Source organism: Mangifera indica, chromosome 5, assembly GCF_011075055.1.
Source record: "Mangifera indica cultivar Alphonso chromosome 5, CATAS_Mindica_2.1, whole genome shotgun sequence".
Taxonomy (NCBI): Eukaryota; Viridiplantae; Streptophyta; class Magnoliopsida; order Sapindales; family Anacardiaceae; genus Mangifera; species Mangifera indica.
This window is the reverse complement of record NC_058141.1, coordinates 638,361-658,364: the sequence shown is the minus strand read 5'-3', so window position 1 is coordinate 658,364 and position 20,004 is coordinate 638,361. Positions and strand designations below refer to the sequence as shown.

Genomic DNA, 20,004 nt, shown 5'->3' with positions numbered 1-20,004 from the left:
TAGGGCTGTGATAGGAGGAAAATGGGAAATGTGGATTAGTTATTAACAGTTAGGAACGATATGTCAGTCATGTGAGGGGAGATGTGAAGGACACGTGTACGGTCATATTTGAGAGATTGTTTGACTATCTTATTATTATCCCAGAAAATTGTATCACGGAAGTTTGAAATTTTTTCCAGGTATGAAGAGTTGCTTTTGCGTGCTAACCTTCACCATGCCAAACAGCTTATAATGAAGACAATTTTGTGAGACAACTTGAAATTAGGGGTGTTTAAAATTATTTGATAATTTAATTGAATTGATTTTTAAATAAAAAATCCAATCGAAAAATAGGTTCTTTGAAAAAATAGTTTGGATATTGGTTAAAAAATATAGAAAAATCGATTTTCTGATTTGTCTAATTTCCAAAACCAATTAATAGAATCGAATCAATTTTTAAAAAGTTGAATAAAAATTTAATCAAATATTGAATATACTTTCAAAAAATTAAAAAAAAGTAATAACATATGATTATTTTTTGAAATTGGGTTTAAAAACCGGTTAATAAAAATTCAGTTTGATTCAAAATCGATTAATTTTTAAATTTGTTTGATTTTTATTCATGATTTTTTTCAAACCAAAAATTCGGTTGAGTTCAAAAAATTGATAAACCGTTTGGTTAATCGATTTTGAACACCCCTACATGAAATTGTGATACACAACCGAATCAATTTCACACACAATATATATCAACAATTCAATCAACAAAAAAATTTGAAGTGCATTGCTCAACAATTCAACAACTTGAAGTCCCATACTTTTCTTAACCTTTGCTTTTCCAGTCCAAAACTTGACTAAGTCAAATAAGCTACTGAAAAGTCAATCTGTGTTTATTAATTTACACTATAGTGGGAGCTGAAGAGGTTTACTTTCGTCTCTAGCTAACCAATGAAAATGGGTTTCCCAACTCTAATCTGCCCCTGCAATTTTCAAGTCAACAGGCGCGTTCTGCTTTTGAAGGAGAAGCAACTCGGGTTCTATATCGAGAAGAAGAACAGTGAGTAAATGTGACAGAAGAATGTCTTAGTTGTTATAAGGAAGGAGGGCAATGCCAGACTGACAGCGAGGGAAAGTTTAATTGTTCAGTGACAGTAAGAACAGGTATTACAGTGAAGTAGAAGGACTCTTTCCTGATACTACTAGTTTTACTTTCCATGTTTTACTTTGTTTTCTTTACTATCCATTTTTCCTGCAACTGCATTTAGCTTAATCTTTATCTTGCCAACGTGATTGTGACTGATATATGGTTTATAAAACTTATGGGTTGTAGTATTATCAAGTTTGAGCTCAAACTTATGGGTGTTCTGCTCTCCAGGCTAGTGAACTTGGGAAAGCTCGATCCAAAATAATTAAAACAACATTATTTTGATTAATATACATCAAAACGATATCATTTTAATAGTTTACAATGTCGAGTTAAGCCGAGTTTGCGCTTAACTCAAAGTTGTAGCTAAATTGAAGTTGAGTTGAACTCAAATTTAGTTTGGTTTGAGTTCATTCTCACCTATAATTGGTTTGATTTGTGTCCACTTTTAAAGTGAGATATTGGTAAGTGGACCAAATTTATCCATAATTAAATGGCCAAAGGACTATTTCACCCTCAAGTTTTAGTGGCTTCTTAAAGTCACGTCCATGGGGTTTGAAAAACCTGAAGTCTCATCCATCAGTTAACTTCCATTAAAAAAAGTAAGGGTAAAATCGTCATTTCATCAGTTATATTAAAAAAATATAAAATTTATTATATTTTTCCTCCACAATTTTAAAAACTAACAACTTCACCCCTGCTTAAAGTTTTCTAACTTTTAAAAGTAACATTCCCCCCCCTCCCCCCCCCCCCCCCCCCCCCCCCCCAAAACCTAGAGATTATTTTCCAGATGTTCTCCAACCACCATCTCCGGCAACTGAGGACAACGCTTCAACCCACTACTCGTCGGCCACCAAATCTTCACTCTTTGGTGGAAGAAGAGGTGATGAAGACACCTCTTTGTAGATTCCAGATGAATTGACGAAGACGCGCTGATTCATTTGAGTCGATGAAATCTTCATCGATTCCAGATGAATCAATGAAGACCCTTGTCTCTGTCGATTCATCTAGAATGGACGAAGATGAGTCTCCAATGGGTCATCTGGAAGCTTCAGAGGTGGTCAGTGAGATGGTGGGTTGAAGCTCTTTCTCTGGTGGTTGGAGAGCCTCTGTAGAATAAACCCTAGGTTTTTTTTGGGGGGGGATATTATTTTTGAAAGTTAAAAAACTTTAGACAAAGGTAAATTTGTTAGTTTTTAAAACTGTGGAGAAAAACATAATGAATTTTATATTTTTTTAATATAATTAATAAAATAACGATTTTATCCTCACTTCTTTTAATAGAACTTAGTTCATGGGTGGGACTTCGAGTTTTTCAAACTCCGTAAGTGTGACTTAAGAATGCACTAAAACTTGGGGGTGAAATAGTCCTTTGGCCTAATTAAATCGAATGAAGCACGTGGAGTTACGGTTCAACAATCAAGTGAATGGGCATGCTAACTTTACCGTGAGTTCTGTAAATATTTTAGTAATTGTAAGGACTTGGGTCAAACATTTCTTATTCTTTGCTTCTACTCTAGTTTTCTAGGAAGCTTGATATCATGTATGGAATTAATTTTCAGAGGCTCTCACAACCTTCAACTCAACAGTCTAAGATATGATAACGAGGCTAAAATCTATACAAAAGTTTGAATTATCACCTCTAAACCATTAAAATTTGTCATAACAATTTCCCATCTGTATGTTCTAACTACTCATTTTCTTCAATAAGCTGCAACTATATCAGTCACTATATCTGGAATGTTGATAGTTCTAACCTTTTGCATCTACAAATCATCACCATATACTTCAATGGTCTTTTGGAACAAGAAAACTAAGAGTCACCAAAACATCAAGAAATTTTTAAGGAACTATAGATCGCTTGTGCCTAAAAGATACAGTTATTCTGATGTTAAAATTATAACCAATTCATTCAAACGTAAAGTAGGCCAAAAAGGATATGGACGTGTTTACAAAGGCAGGTTGCCTGATGGCCGTAATGTAGCAGTGAAGGTCGTGATCGAAAATAACATTTAAGTGATTACAAAAACAAAAAAAATAATCACTTAAATGTTATTTTCGAAAAACGTTAAAAAAAAAAAGGAAAAAAGATGTAAGAGTACTGCAGTGCTGCGACGTCGTTCCGCTCCGACGGCGAAGACGAAGGCTAAGAGATGAAGAAAAGTAACTACAGCTAAAATGGAGACTGACATACCCATGAATTTTTTCATTTTTTGTTATTTTTTGAGACAGCCTTTTTCGAATCCTGCTCTGCAGATATTTGTTTCCGTTTGAACGGGACTTGGATCGGACTTTTAATTATTGTCTTAATTTGATTATTTGTGGAGGTTTAGATTTGGTGTGTCAGTGACCACTATACCTCTATGGTTTTTTCTTTTAATTCTAAATAATAAATCATTAAAATTATGCGACAACAACTCATGGATGGATTAAACTATTATTTTATTTTTATTAAATATTTCAATTTTTTTATTGAAAAGGTAGAATTTTTAAAAATTTTTATTAATAAAATCGAATTTTCAATTTTTTTATAGAATAATAAAACTTTTAATATATTTTATTAAAATATTGAATAAACATAATTAGAATTATTTGTTTTGTTTTATTTTTAAAATAAATTTGATATCTTTAGTAATTAATAAAAGTTTAGTTTTCTTAATAAAATAATTTAGAAGTTTGGTTTCTTTATTAGGAAAATTTTAAAATTTAATCTATTGAATTGAAAAACTAAATTTTGGTTCTTTCAATAAAAAAATATAATAATTCAATATTTGCTGATGTTGTCATCTCTTAAATTATGACTATATATTATTCGGGGTGGAAAACAAATGAGTATATATATAATGTATCATTATGTGATTAAATAATTTTGAATTAAAGATAAAACAATATACAATCATATTATGATATATGTATATCTACTCGTATACTAAAAAATATGTGTATATAATATTATTCATAATTTACTGGTGACAACCTAAAAAATAATATTATTAATTAAATTCATAATTTGATAATATAAAAAATCTAATATATTATTAATATGAAGAATATTTTAAAAAAATATATAATAAAATCTTTTAAAGATATTTAAATAAAATAATATATTAAATCAATATTATTTTTATTAATTAAATATAATAATTATTTATTTTTTATTTATTGTAATTTTATCAAACATGGTAGTACTCTATATTAAAAATCTTTTAAAATAATATAATTTTATTAAAATATTTCATTTTTTTATAATAAAAAATTAAAGCAACCTATATATGAAAGGGAATTTTTTTTCAATAATGATGAAATTTTAGTTAAATTGGACCACCTCTTTGAAGAGAATCGATCAAATTAAATTGGTAAAACTTTGAGTTTAATAACTAATCTTATAATTATTATATCAGATAAATTAAAAGATTAATTTTGAAATATCGTTAGAGATTATTTAAACTTTCACACTCATGTTTAAAATCTTATTATTTTGTCATTTGTCACTTAAATTATCTTTATAAGTATAAGAATAGACTTGTAAGTAATTGATCATATTCTTTGACCAAAGTAGGACCCAAAATTCTTAGAATTATTGAAAAGTGGGTCCGCTTGAATAGCTGGACTGTTGGACCACGATACCTTCAATTAGCCTGACCTAGATAAATTCTCTACAAACGACAGAAACAAACATATCTTTAAGTTCTCTACAAATGGTAGAAACAAAATATTTGTATGAAGGTCACAATTAGGATTGGATTCGTTTTATGCTACTTGAATTTAATTTCAAATCAAACGAATCAAGTTAGAACAAAAAATTGAACTTGTTTTCATAAAATAATTCAACGTCAAACCAATCAAAATATTTGAGTTCAAATCAACTCGAATTAAATCTAAAAATAAAATTGTTTTTGAATCAAATTTAACCTCATTTTGTTAATCTCAAACCAATCTCGAGCTGACTTTTACTCTTATATTCAAGTCAATCTCAAACTAGACCTTGTTTGAACTAGGCTGAACCAAATTAAACCCTACTCAAAATCAAATACATACTCTTCAAGTAGAAACATGTGCATTTGAAATATATAACTTCTAGCACCAAATAAGCCATGGAGCTAACCTAATCATCAAATGATAGAAATAATGGTTTTCAGAGCTAGTAACTAGTACAAATATGGACTCTAGGGGTTGTCTTAAGTGGTCAAATGTCATTTGTAAACGTTTAGAATTTGAATGACCCTAGTGTCATGTACCACAATAAAGTTTATCTCTAATTTGTCAGGTCTGCAATTGTAGATTTAGTTGATTGCAAGCTCCTACGGTTTTCCTACAAAGGTTCCCAAGTAAACAAAAAAACAAAAAATTATTACAATTTTGGGGTTGCTCAAACTAGAGGCTTACATAACCTCCCTATCAAAATCAAAATCCCCTTAAAATGTTGTTAGGTAAATTATCATATCCTAATCATCAGGGCATAAAGAGAGCCTGGTTTCTAGACTTAACATTCAGAGATATGGGCTTGGAGATGGATATAGATATAGATATTGATATCCGTATAGAAAAGAACAAAAAGAAACTTGCTCACACTGATACAGCAAGCCAGACCACATCTTCGCCTCGTTTACTAGCTCAGAACTTCAGCAGCTTCTCTAAACTATTAATTCAAGCCTTATTGCGGTTGATCTCCTTCCATTTCGAAGTGTTCATACTGTTACATGCATTCTCTTCTTCATCTTTTCTTTTTACCTCATTTTCATTTCAAGTAATTAGTAATTTATGAATAACAGGATATCAAAGACCGTAATCACCCCAAACTCAACTTGTGATCTTAAATTTACACAAATTAAGGTGACTTCAACTCACAGTCACCTCTTCACAAACAAGATATGCTTGGATGGTGGTTTCTGGAATCGTTGCAGCATTACAATTGCAGCTGTAATCCAGCGTCATCTGAGGCAGAAAAATATGAAATCTGGGTGATAAACTTGAAGCAGTCTCAACCAATCATCAGCAGCCTGCAAGAGGGAGTTCACTAATTGCCGCTCACATCCCCCAGTAGGGGTCCATAGCGATCCCTTAAACTTGTTTGATGCAAGACCAAAAACAGGTACAGACATCATAGTGACACCATTAATCTCGTTGGGATATATCACAGCTGGAGCTTGTTCACTTTGTGGAACCGCGAAAGTAAGATATGATAAACAGAAAACAGACAAAATAGCGGTGAAATAGTTTAAATGCACAAGAGCTTCTTATTTAACCCCAACTACAACACTTTTTCACCCTTTCTAATACTAGAGGACTAGGAAAGAAAATGTTCCATACTAAATGGTCCGTAGCCATATTTCGAAACGTAAGATTAAAATAACAACAAAAACGCACACATGCATTATTAAATTTAATGACTCAAACAATATCTCCATCTAAATAAATTAACACAGAATACCAAAGCGTACAACAGTGGACATAAAGATCCATTGTATTCTCATAATACAAAAATCACGAAAAAGAAAATTAAAATAGATGGGAAAAACAATGAAGCATTGCATTTACCTCCTGCTGGAGTATGGAGAGAATGATATGTCAAAAAGCATGCATCCAGATCTTTTAATGTTGGTATTCTGTAGATTGGATACCTATAAATTTTTTGTCAATACCATTAGTTTATAATGTAAACAAAAGAGAATAATAGAGGTAGGGGGCATAAATTAAGTTAAACAACAATACCAGGCTGCAGAGATCCAACTGGAAGGCAGCAGATCACAATTTCTTAGTGTTTTCAGCTCAGGGAAACGAGAGGCAAGAACCGATATTTGTGACAACAAAAAGATTAAAGGAAAGATCAGAGAGGACAAAGGAAGAAAGAAAAAATCAGTAGTTTATTCTCCAAATATAGTTGTCTCCATAAATCGATTCCTGCCCTTTCTTTGTCATACAACACCGTCTCCTGAATTCAAGAGCTGAGAATGCCCCAACTTGCACATTCCTCTCTTTCAAAGATTTATTCTGTTTTTCCTCAAATTTCTGGAGAGTTCACACTTTGGTCCTTCTCCCTGACACCACCATGTTTGTTGCATAGTGACGATTTAGAGGTTACTCGAACTTCGGAAGTACAGATATGAAAAGTGAATTTTTAAAGAGATTTGTGATGATAGCATGGGGTTTAGGTAGGTTATCTTGTAACCCCTCATTGATCTCATATGAGGGACAGGGCCTCACACCCACATTATGGACCTTTTCCAAATATGCTTGAGTAAATGTGGTGGTTAAGACGTTATTCGCCTGATACTCTAATCGAACATAACCATTATAATTCATGGATTGGAGTGACTTACTGTAATGTGGGTTCTACTTGTAGTAACTCCACCAGTGAGTGCACTTGTTTAGAAATAAAATTATATGTATATATTTTTTGTACACAAATATGTACGTATATGGATGTATCATGATGTGATTAAGTGATTTGGTATTAATGATAAAATAATACTCAATCGTATGATGATACATTTATGTGATTAAATATTTATGTAACAAAAATGTATATATATAGTATTATTCCTTATTAAATATCTCTCAGTTATAGTATGTAAATAAAAGTTGTATTAGAGTATATGTTAAATAAGGGTGAGTGTTTCCCAAAAAAAAAAAAAGTGAGCTAATATTAAGAGTTAAGACAGAGAAAAATAATCTCTTCTTGATCATGTAATCTTTTTATTCATCTTGGAATTTTCTCCAATTCTCTACATGTGGGTTTTCCGTATCGAGTGTTCTTTGTAAATACCTGTTTTCCCGGTATTTGAGTATTTGTAATTTGTTTTTCTCTCTGGTCCTTGTCTAAGTACGTCTCAATTCAACTTGGAGCCCATTTTACAGAAGTAGTCTTTGTCAGACCTTAATTGCACTTGTTTCGTTCTTTTTCTCAAGTCATCCCAGTGCAATTTCTAAGTCAACTGGCGTGTCTGGGAGGACTGTCAAACTTTTCTTCGGGAAAGAAAGTGAACGCAGGAACAAAAATTTCTATATCATGAACGAAGTTAGTGCATGCCCATAGTTTATTCTCCAATGGCTCGCTTCTCTTCCATAACTTTCTTTGTTCTCTCTTTCCTTCTACATTTTTGCTCTGCCGAAGAAGAGAAGAGGGTAAATTCAAGATGTCCAAGTTTCCGTTGTGGTTTCTTGGGCAATATCAGCTTCCCCTTCTCCAGTCGGTCGCATCCGGATTGTGGGTTGGTGATTGTAGATAACTGCTCTGAACAATTTCCAAAGATTCAGATTGGGAAGGAGAGACATTGGTTTAGTGTTTCAGCAATCTCACAGGATAATATGATTAATATTAAGGACCCATATCTTTTTAGAGACGTCGAGAAAAATTGCAGCCGCAACTACTTGAAAAATTTGACTTTGCCCATCTCTTCTTTTCTCTCTTTTCGTCTGCCCTTCATTCAATCCCTGTACGAATGCCCCCTCAATTACAATATCCCAACAAATTTCAGTCATGGCTGCAAAAACTCCCAGCACTCTTATATCTTTTACACAAACCCAATTGATAATCTTCAAAATGCTCCACCTCAGTGCTCACTTATTAACTTCCAAGTGAATAAGACTCCAACAAGTGTTGAATATTCTAATTAGTTCACGAGTTTATTCTTTATTCAAGTGGATGTAACAAATGAATGCTTTGATTGTTTTTTGGCTGGAGGGCGATGCCAAACTGATAGAATGGGAAATTTTCATTGTTCTGGGACAAAAAGAACAGGCAACCGTAAGTTACAGCTTTTTACATAATGGTTTGTTCTCAATTTTATCTGTAGCTTTTTACTGATCTATATTCTATATAACCATTAACTTGTTGCAGGGGATGGGAAATTGAGATTTATGCTTGGCAGTGGAATTGGTAATATCCCTTTTAAAGCAAATATTGCATTGTTTTTTTTTATTTTTTTGCTTATTCTCATGGTTTTAAAACCCTAACTAACCAATTTAACCAGTCCAATAGAACTTGTGGCTAGGGTTAGATTTGAGCTAAGTTAGCTCAAGTGTAATTGCTAATTTAGCTTGAAACAAACTCCCTTTAGATGAGTTTGAACTCAAACTCAAGCTAAGGGAGAATTGTACTGTCAAGCTTGAACTCAAGCTTATAGGTGTTTAACTCGTTAGACTTACGACCTTGGAAGACCTTGAATCAAAACGGTCAACATAACATTATTTTGACCAATATACATCAAAACTACATTGTTTTGGGGGTCTACAATATCGAGTTAAGTCAAGTCTGAGCTTAGTTTGGAGCTGTTGCCAAACTCAAGCCGAGCCAAATTCAAACTTAACTTGGCTTGAGTCTAGCCTTAGTTGTGACCGGTTTCAGTGGACCAAATTTACCTATTATTAAATTGAGTAAATCACATCGAGCTATCGTTCAACCGGTAGGGCAATGGATAGGGTTGGATTTGAATCGAGTCCATTCGAGCTCGGCTCGAACGAGCCCGAAACGAGTCAACCCTATATAAGCTCGGTTGAGCTCGAGCTACTCGTCAAAATTTTCAATTAAAAATTTTAATACAAAACGACGTTATTTTGACTAATATTTATTAAAACGACATCGTTTTAATAACGAAATAGTAAAAAATTCAAGCTTAAAACAAGTCGAGTTGAATTGGAGTCAAGTTCAAGCTTGGCTTCCACGAGCTCAACGAGCTCGAACTCAAACTCAAGCTTTGTTATATACAAATCGAGCCCAGCTTGAGCTCAAGTAAGCTGGAGCTCGACTCGCTCGAATCCAGCCTAGCAATGGGCATGCTGATAAATCCCAATCCCAAAAATTACAAAGCATGCAGGCTACAAATCCATTGTTATATATAAATATAAGCCCAGTCCAAAACATTTCTTACTCTTTGCCTCTACTCTAGTTTTCCAGGAAGCATGACTTCATCTGGAGAATTAATTTTCCAGGGGCACTCATTGTCTTCAACTCAATAGTTTAAGATATGATGCAGATGCTAAAATCTATACAAAAAGTTGAATTATCATCTCTAAATCATTAAAATTTGTCATAACAAATTCAGATCTATATGTTCTAATGACTCCTTTTCTTTAATTAATTGCAGCTATATCAATCGTTATATCTGGAATGTTGATAGCTGTCGCCATTTGCATCTACAGATCATCGCCATACACTTCAATGATGTTATGGAACAAGAAAAGTAAGAGTCACCAGAGCATTGAGCAATTTTTAAGGAAGCATGGACCACTTGCGCCTAAAAGATATAGTTATTTTGATGTTAAGATTATGACCAATTCATTCAAACATAAACTAGGCCAAGGAGGATATGGAGGTGTTTACAAAGGCACACTACATGATGGTCATCATGTTGCAGTGAAGGTTTTGACTGAGTCTAAAGGTAATGGTGAAGAATTTATCAATGAGGTTGCCAGCATTAGTAAGACTGCTCATGTCAACATAGTCACTCTTTTAGGCTATTGTTTTGAAGGTCATAGGAGAGCTCTTATTTACGAGTTTATGTTGAATGGATCTCTAGAGAAGTTCATATATGAAAAGAATCCATTAAAGTGGGAACTATTGTACCAAATTGTAATGGGAATAGCTCGAGGGCTAGAGTATTTACATCGTGGTTGTAACACAAGAATTTTGCACTTTGACATAAAGCCTCATAACATTCTTCTTGATGAAGATTTTTGTCCGAAGATCTCTGATTTTGGTCTAGCTAAAATTTGCCCCAACAAAGAGAGTATCGTATCGATGGCAGTTGCACGAGGAACTATCGGTTATATTGCTCCTGAAGTATTTTCAAGAAACTTTGGAGAGGTCTCTCACAAGTCAGATGTTTATAGCTATGGAATGATGGTTTTAGAAATGACTGGAGGAAGACAAAATAAAAATGTTCAAGTTGATAATAGCAGTGAAATATACTTTCCACATTGGATTTACAAACGCCTTGAAGAAGATGAAGAGCTTGGATTGGATGGCATTTCAAATGAAGAGGATAAAAATTATATAAGAAAGATGATGATAGTGAGCTTGTGGTGCATACAGACTAAGCCCTCAGATAGGCCAACAATGAGCAGAGTGATAGATATGTTGGAAAGCAATCTTGACATGTTGCAAATCCCACCAAGGCCTTTCTTAACTTCTCCTTCAAGATCGCAACTGGATTCTTCGACACTGTCATTAAAGTAATATTGTAATTCTATGATGTGCCAGATTGCCGCAACAAAGAGATTATTGTATCAAGAAAACTTGAATTCATCATCATAAATAGATGCCATAGTTTAAAGTGTGGAAGACTCAACTTTTTTCGATGATAAAATGCAGGTTGTTGAGAACTGTCATAGAGTGCAATGAAAGTATAACTAAATTTTAGGAAACGAAATAAAAATCATTTACACAAAACAAAGACATATTAAGCAAACAAGCTATTAATGCAAGAAATATATTCATATAAGAATTCAGGATAATGTAATTACAAATAAATCCCCTGTTAAATTACTTATTCTCGTGGAGATTCAACTGGGGAATATAATTAAATTACAACTGATCATCTTTGCAGGATTGAATACAATTTTTTTTTAATTATATTTTTGGCCGCACAATCCTGACAACCACTGGGAGGGTAAAGGACTGAAAAGGGAAAACAATTATGTAGTAAAAAGTCAGGCGGCCTTCAAATTAAATTCTCCAAAGATTGGTTTTCATCAATGTTCTCCCATCTGGGATACGCAGCTTGTTCAATTTTCACATCGATCTGTAGTCACAAAAGGGATGTTATCCTCACCTATTCGCCTGTCACAGAAGGGGATATTAAAGCAAAACGAGAGCATCTATCCTTGCATGGTAATATTAGAATCAACTGCCGTCGGAGAAAAAGTAGCAAAGCAATAAACAAATAAAAAATTTCTCAGGAATATCAACAACTAAAAAGTTGCCTTAAGTTGCACTTGAGCCGGTAAAGCTCAGTGTAAGCTGAACCAACCTCCACAGGAAATTATGGACACCGTAGTTGGTCTTGAACAAGTCAGCCAACAGTCCAGCATCGCAACCTCCAACTGTACCCCATAGACCCATTATCCCTTATTCATTCAAGACGCTGTCACCTGTTAAGTCCCGAATTGCTCCCATGTCAAGATTTACTTTACTAACCTCCGAAGGTAAAAGCCGATAACAGATAACCCTATTCTTTCAATCTACATTTAAAATAACTTTGGATGGTTTGATATCATTCTCTAGAACATAATACCAACACCAAATTGAGATTTATACAAACTCCTACAACTCCAAGTTTACAACCCTCCGCCCCCACCCCAAACTACATTTCCCCAATCACGAGAGCTTATTCCTTGTCAAAACCAATCTCTGAAATGACATTGAAGTTTATAATCTAACTGGCCCATCCGGTCTGCACTACTATTCAGTGGTAATCAACTCAGTTCATATCTGTACTGTAAACAGGCAACTTAAGCTGTAAAAAAATAGCCCCAATATGATTGATGCCAAAAACTAGGGCTGGATTCGAGCCGAGCCGAGCTCGGCTCGATTCATATATGAGCGCCTTGAGTTCGACTCGAGCTCAGCTCGTTGCAGGCTCGCGTTCGGCTTGGCTTGTTGCGGCTTGGCTCGGCTCGGCTCGTTACGGCTCGGCTCGGCTAGTTTTTTCTTATCAAAATGACGTCGTTTTTAATATATATTAATCAAAACGACGTCGTTTTGTATAAAAAATTAAAAAAAAAAAATCTATCGAGTCAGCTCGAGCTCGGCTTAGCCGAGCTTGGCTCGGCTCGGATCCAGCCCTACCTAAAACATAATTATTACCTAGAATTTACAACAGAAGAGACCGGCTTGGATGGCCAATCGAAGGGAGAGATGGGGAGAGAGAAACTATTGGACAGAAAGGAAGCGTTTGGAGGGATCAACCGTTGGAGATTGAAAACTAAACCCTAAGGGAAAAATGTTATTTTTTAAAACTTAGCCTACAAAAGAAATTATTAGGTTTTAGGGTTTAGAAAGAAAAAGAGATAAAATTTTAGCTTATTTTTAATATTGTTGGTAAAATAACGATTTAACCTTTAAAATTAACAGATTTAATAATCTATGGATGAGTGTTTTGTTTTTTGAAAGAAAATGAGTGAGAATTTGGGAAAATAGTAAACTTTGAGTAAGAATAAGTCCTTAAACTAAAATTAAACACCTAATTTAACTGACGCTATCTCTATAAATGATTATTGATTACAAATGATTGTTATATTTGATAAAATTTAGTAAATATAAATAATTATTATGTTTAATTTATGATAATAATGAATACTAATATACTATTTTATTTAAATGTCTTTAGATATAATTATTTTAAAATATTTTTTTATATTACTTATTATATTAATTAAAAATGTTGTTATTTTTTTCAAAAAATAATAAATAAGAATATAATTTTAATAAAATGAAGATTAGTTTGATAAACTTTAAATATCTAAGATGAAAATAATAATAAGATTACTTTTTATATTATATTATGTGTTACATCATTATTAATAATAAAATTATTAGAATTTTTTATCACTTGTAAATCAAATATAGTAATGTAAGTAATAAAGATAGATTACTAGAGTAATCTTTATCTATCCGAAATCAAATATCTTCTAAATAAACAAATGATAGGAAGAAGAGGGAAAGAAAACTTGAGTTTTGATAAAAGTAATAGACAATTAGACACCCTATAACTTAAAACTCTGCAAATATGCCCTTCAAGCATAGAATATTGTACAGAACTGTTTCAAAGATATGCAAGTCTCGATAATTTAATATATGTAAAACCAATGAATAAAATATCTAATACTTGTCCTTACGTCTTACCATTAATATTTAAAAAAAAAAAAAAGTGGTAAAACGGGTTTTTTCCCATTTTATTTATGATTTTACAATAACTTATGTTGTGGATCAGATTGAAAATTTTTCATACGTACGTTGTCAGTATTAATGTTCTAATGAGGGACATAAAATTGCAAGTAATGAAAAAATTCTTACAAAAATAATATTCAGAAACTATTTTTGAACATATTAACCAAATGAGATCCATGAAATTTTATTTATCTTTTATTTTTCAGAACCAAAAAATCATTTATCTCACTAATTTCTTTTTTTTTTTGGTTATGAAAAAGCTTTTATAGACATTAACAATAATGGATAAAAATGGTGTAGTGTGTAAACTTTACAATTATAGGGTTATTTGTATATTTAAAATATTTGGGGATAAATTAATAATTATTCGTGATTTAAAAGTAGATTATTAGATTTGCCTAAATAGGGCTGTGATAGGAGGAAAATGGGAAATGTGGATTAGTTATTAACAGTTTGGAACGATATGTCAGTCATGTGAGGGGAGATGTGAAGGACACGTGTACGGTCATATTTGAGAGATTGTTTGACTATCTTATTATTATCCCAGAAAATTGTATCACGAAAATTTGAAATTTTTTCCAGGCATGAAGAGTTGCTTTTGTGCGCTAACCTTCACCATGCCAAACAACTTATAATGAAGACAATTTTGTGAGACAACTTGAAATAAGGGGTGTTTAAAATTATTTGATAATTGAATTGAATTGATTTTTGAATAAAAAATCAAATCAAAAAATAAGTTTTTGAAAAATTGGTTTGGTTATTGGTTCAAAAATATAGAAAAATCGATTTTCTGATTTGTCTAATTTCCAAAACCAATTAATCGAATCGAATTAGTTTTTAAAAAGTTGAATAAAAATTTAATCAAATATTGAATATACTTTCAAAAAAATTAGAAAAAAGTAATAAAATATGATTATTTTTTGAAATTGGGTTTAAAAACCGGTTAACAAAAAATCAGTTTGATTCAAAATCGATTAATTTTTAAATTTGTTTGATTTTTATTCATGATTTTTTTCAAACCAAAAATTCGGTTGAGTTTAAAAAATTGATAAACCGTTTGGTTAATCGATTTTGAATACCCCTACATGAAATTGTGATATACAACCGAATCAATTTCACACACAATATATATCAATAATTCAATCAACAAAAAAATTTGAAGTGCATTGCTCAACAATTCAACAACACATTTACATTGATATTGGTATCAGACATGCATGAAACCAATTTATAAATTACAAAACAAGTTCATTTGTCAACTTCCAAGAGAATAAGACGCCAACAAGTGTTGAATACTCTGATTTGTTTACGGATGTTTTCTCTGTGCAAGTGGCCCAGTCCTAAACTTTTCTTATTCTTTGCTTTTCCAGTCAAAATAAGCTGCTGAAAAGTCAAATCTGTGTTTATTAATTTACACTATAGTGGGAGCTGAAGAGGTTTACTTTCGTCTCTAGCTAACCAATGAAAATGGGTTTCCAAACTCTAGTCTGCCTCTGCAATTTTCAAGTCAACAGGCGCGTTCTGCTTTTGAAGGAGAAGCAACTCGGGTTCTATATTGAGAAGAAGAACAGTGAAGAAACATTATGATACAGAGAAAGTTTGAAATGGCTCTGACTCATCTTGTGTTTTCTGTTGTGTTCTTCGTCATCTTTGATCTTTTTCTTCTTTGTTTGGCTCAAGATGAAAGGAAAATCAATCCAAAATGTCCACCTTTCTCCTGTGGTTTACTGGGTGAGATCGGCTTCCCTTTCTCCAATCGAACGCATCCCGAGTGTGGCTTATGCATAGTAGATGACTGTGACAAAACTTTTCAGAAGATTCAACTGTGGAATCACGGGCCACAGTTTTATGTTTCAAGCATCTCTCAGGATAACATGGTCACCCTTCGTGACCAGGAACATCTAAACCTGTCGAGCCATAACTGCGGATCTTTAAAAAGGTTGTCTATTCCCATCTCTCCTTTTCTCTCTTTTGAAATCCCTTACAACCAAAACGTTTTCCAATGTCCTCTCACTTATAATAATCCCAAAGAGTCCATTTTGGCTTGCAATGACTCCAAACACTTATTTCTCTACTATCTTTCTACTGCTAAATTGCCAGATCTTCTGTCTCAGTGTTTACATATTCCCTTCAGTGTGAATAAGACACGGCAAAGTGTTGAATATATCAATTTGTCGACTTATGAATTCACCTTGGGAGTAAATGTGACACAAGAATGTCTTAGTTGTTATAAGGAAGGAGGGCAATGCCAGACTGACAGCGAGGGAAAGTTTAATTGTTCAGTGACAGTAAGAACAGGTATTACAGTGAAGTAGAAGGACTCTTTCCTGATACTACTAGTTTTACTTTCCATGTTTTACTTTGTTTTCTTTACTATCCATTTTTCCTGCAACTGCATTTAGCTTAATCTTTATCTTGCCAACGTGATTGTGACTGATATATGGTTTATAAAAATGGAGAAAACTAAAAACAAATGTTAAACCGCACATATTCCTTAATGTACATATGCTAAATCGATAATGGTTTCTAGATTTTACATAATTGTTTTGCTCAATCTTATCCGTACTTTTTTACTAATCTATATTCTATATAACCATTAACCTGTTGCAGGGGATGGGAAATTGAGATTTAAGCTCCGCATTGGAATTGGTAATATACCTTTTTAAACAAATATTGTATTGATTTTTTTTCTTATTCTCATGGTTTTAACGCCCCAGCCAGCCAATTTACCCCGTCTAACTGAGACTTATGGCTTGGGTTGGATTTGAGCCAAACTAACTCGAACTTGATCACCAACTCAACTTGAAATGAGCTCCCTTTAAGCGAGCTCGAACCAAGGGGTTGTAGTATTATCAAGTTTGAGCTCAAACTTATGGGCAGGCTAGTGAACTTGGGAAAGCTTGATCCAAAATAATTAAAACAACATTATTTTGATTAATATACATCAAAACGATATCATTTTAATAGTTTACAATGTCGAGTTAAGCCGAGTTTGCGCTTAGCTCAAAGTTGTAGCTAAATTGAAGTTGAGTTGAACTCAAATTTAGTTTGGTTTGAGTTCATTCTCACCTATAATTGGTTTGATTTGGGTCCACTTTTAAAGTGAGATATTGGTAAGTGGACCAAATTTATCCATAATTAAATGGCCAAAGGACTATTTCACCCTCAAGTTTTAGTGGCTTCTTAAAGTCACGTCCATAGGGTTTGAAAAACTTGAAGTCTCATCCATCAGTTAACTTCCATTAAAAAAAGTAAGGGTAAAATCGTCATTTCATCAGTTATATTAAAAAAATATAAAATTCATTATATTTTTCCTCCACAATTTTAAAAACTAATAACTTCACCCTTGCTTAAAGTTTTTAAAAGTAACATTCCCCCCTCCCCCCCCCCCAAAACCTAGAGATTATTTTCCAGATGTTCTCCAACCACCATCTCCAGCAACTGAGGACAACGCTTCAACCCACTACTCGTCGGCCACCAAATCTTCACTCTTTGGTGGAAAAAGAGGTGATGAAGACACCTCTTTGTAGATTCCAGATGAATCGACGAAGACGCGTTGATTCATTTGAGTCGATGAAATCTTCATCGATTCCAGATGAATCAATGAAGACCCTTGTCTCTGTCGATTCATCTAGAATGGACGAAGATGAGTCTCCAATGGGTCATCTGGAAGCTTCAGAGGTGGTCAATGAGATGGTGGGTTGAAGCTCTTTCTCTGGTGGTTGGAGAGCCTCTGTAGAATAAACCTTAGGTTTTTTTTTTGGGGGGGGGGGGGGGGGGAGGGATATTATTTTTGAAAGTTAAAAAACTTTAGACAAGGGTAAATTTGTTAGTTTTTAAAACTGTGGAGAAAAACATAATGAATTTTATATTTTTTTAATATAATTAATAAAATAACGATTTTATCCTTATTTCTTTTAATAGAACTTAGTTCATGGGTGGGACTTCGAGTTTTTCAAACTCCGTAGGTGTGACTTAAGAATGCACTAAAACTTGGGGGTGAACTAGTCGTTTGGCCTAATTAAATCGAATGAAGCACGTGGAGTCACGGTTCAACAATCAAGTGAATGGGCATGCTAACTTTACCGTGAGTTCTGTAAATATTTTAGTAATTGTAAGGACTTGGGTCAAACATTTCTTATTCTTTGCTTCTACTCTAGTTTTCTAGGAAGCTTGATATCATGTATGGAATTAATTTTCAGAGGCTCTCACAACCTTCAACTCAACAGTCTAAGATATGATAAAGAGGCTAAAATCTATACAAAAGTTTGAATTATCACCTCTAAACCATTAAAATTTGTCATAACAATTTCCCATCTGTATGTTCTAACTACTCCTTTTCTTCAATGAACTGCAGCTATATCAGTCACTATATCTGGAATATTGATAGTTGTAGCCTTTTGCGTCTACAAATCATCACCATATACTTCAATGGGCTTTTGGAACAAGAAAACTAAGAGTCACCGAAACATCAAGGAATTTTTAAGGAACCATGGATCACTTGAGCCTAAAAGATATAGTTATTCTGATGTTAAGATTATAACCAATTCATTCAAATGTAAAGTAGGCCAAGGAGGATATGGAGCTGTTTACAAAGGCAGGTTACATGATGGTCGTAATGTAGCAGTGAAGGTCTTGACTAAATCTAAAGGTAATGGTGAAGAATTTATTAATGAGGTTGCTAGCATTAGCAAGACTGCCCATGTCAACATAGTTACTCTTTTAGGCTATTGTTTTGATGGTCATAGAAGAGCTCTCGTTTATGAGTTTATGTCAAATGGATCTCTAGATAAGTTCATAGATGAAAAGAATCTGTTGAAGTGGGAAACATTGTACCAAATTGCAGTAGGCATAGCTCGAGGGCTAGAGTATTTACACCGTGGTTGCAGCACAAGAATTTTGCACTTAGACATAAAGCCTCATAACATTCTCCTTGATAAAGATTTTTGTCCAAAGATCTCTGATTTTGGTTTGGCTAAAATTTGCCTCAACAAAGAGAGTATCGTATCAATGGCAGTTGCACGAGGGACTATCGGTTATATTGCTCCCGAAGTATTTTCAAGAAACTTTGGAGGGGTCTCTCACAAGTCAGATGTTTATAGTTATGGAATGATGATTTTAGAAATGACTGGAGGAAGACAAAACAAAAATGTTGAAGGTGATAATAGCAGTGAAATATACTTCCCAAGTTGGATTTACAAACGTCTTGAAGAAGATAAAGAGCTTGGATTGGATGCTATTTCAAATGAAGATGATAAAAAGTGCATAAGAAAGATGATAATAGTAAGCTTGTGGTGCATACAGACTAACCCCTCAGATAGGCCAACAATGAGCAGAGTGGTGGATATGTTGCAAAACAGCCTTGATTTGTTGCAAATCCCACCAAGGCCTTTCCTATCTTCTCCTCCAAGATCACTTCCAGATTCTTCAACATAGTTGTTAAAGTAATATTGTAATACCATGATGTACCAAAATTGTCCTAACAAGAGAGACTTGTGTCATGAAAACTTGAATTCATCATCATAAATGGATGTCATAGTTTCAAGTGTTTTTTTCGGTGATAGAATGTAGGTTGTTAAGTACTGTTATAGAGTGAAAACAAACTGGAGATAAAAATCAGTCACACAAAAGAAAGACATACTAAGCGGTCCAGCTAATAATGCAAGGAATATATTTATATAAGAATTTAGGACAACGTAATTACAAATAAACCTCTTGTTAAACTACTTACTGTCTTAGAAGATTCAACTGGGGAATATAATAAAATTATAACTGATCTTTGTAGGACTGAATACAAATTTTTTTATTATATTTTTAGCGGCGCAATCCGGACACCTAGTGGGGGAGAAAGATAATGAAAAGGAAAAAATAAATGTAGTAAATAATTAGGCGGCCTTCAAATTAAATCCTCCGAAGATTGCTGTACGGAGCTTGTTCAATTTTCACATCGGTCTATAGTGTTGGGATCATTATCTTTACTGCGCTAATGTTA

At 33.3% G+C, this 20,004-nt stretch overlaps 2 protein-coding genes across 3 annotated transcripts; both read left to right on the top strand.

Moving 5' to 3' along the window:
* The first annotated feature begins 900 nt into the window (after positions 1-900).
* Positions 901-19,498, top strand: LOC123216968 (PR5-like receptor kinase). 2 transcript variants are annotated; one of them, XM_044637687.1, is made up of 4 exons: positions 901-1,013; positions 15,560-16,310; positions 16,623-16,661; positions 18,370-19,498. In XM_044637687.1, exons 2-4 carry the CDS (start codon positions 15,596-15,598, stop codon positions 19,446-19,448), a joined length of 1,833 nt encoding a protein of 610 aa, XP_044493622.1. In that variant the 5' UTR covers positions 901-1,013; positions 15,560-15,595; the 3' UTR covers positions 19,449-19,498. The 2 variants fall into 2 exon arrangements, with proteins under 2 accessions (XP_044493622.1, XP_044493621.1); XM_044637686.1 differs by lacking the exon at positions 901-1,013 and having other exon boundaries at positions 15,438-16,310.
* Positions 10,224-11,313, top strand: LOC123216969 (PR5-like receptor kinase). The gene has a single exon (XM_044637688.1). It carries the CDS (start codon positions 10,233-10,235, stop codon positions 11,298-11,300), a length of 1,068 nt encoding a protein of 355 aa, XP_044493623.1. The 5' UTR covers positions 10,224-10,232; the 3' UTR covers positions 11,301-11,313.
* Positions 19,499-20,004: the final 506 nt, after the last annotated feature.

What these genes read in the sequence shown, in the direction of transcription:
- LOC123216969 (XM_044637688.1), top strand. Translation starts at nt 10,233, where the DNA reads ATGTTGATAGCTGTCGCCATTTGCATCTACAGATCATCGCCATACACT.
- LOC123216968 (XM_044637687.1), top strand. Translation starts at nt 15,596, where the DNA reads ATGATACAGAGAAAGTTTGAAATGGCTCTGACTCATCTTGTGTTTTCT. An exon ending in TTCAGTGACAGTAAGAACAG is followed by an intron (nt 16,311 to 16,622) that starts GTATTACAGTGA and finishes AACCTGTTGCAG; the next exon opens with GGGATGGGAAATTGAGATTT. An exon ending in TAAGCTCCGCATTGGAATTG is followed by an intron (nt 16,662 to 18,369) that starts GTAATATACCTT and finishes AATGAACTGCAG; the next exon opens with CTATATCAGTCACTATATCT.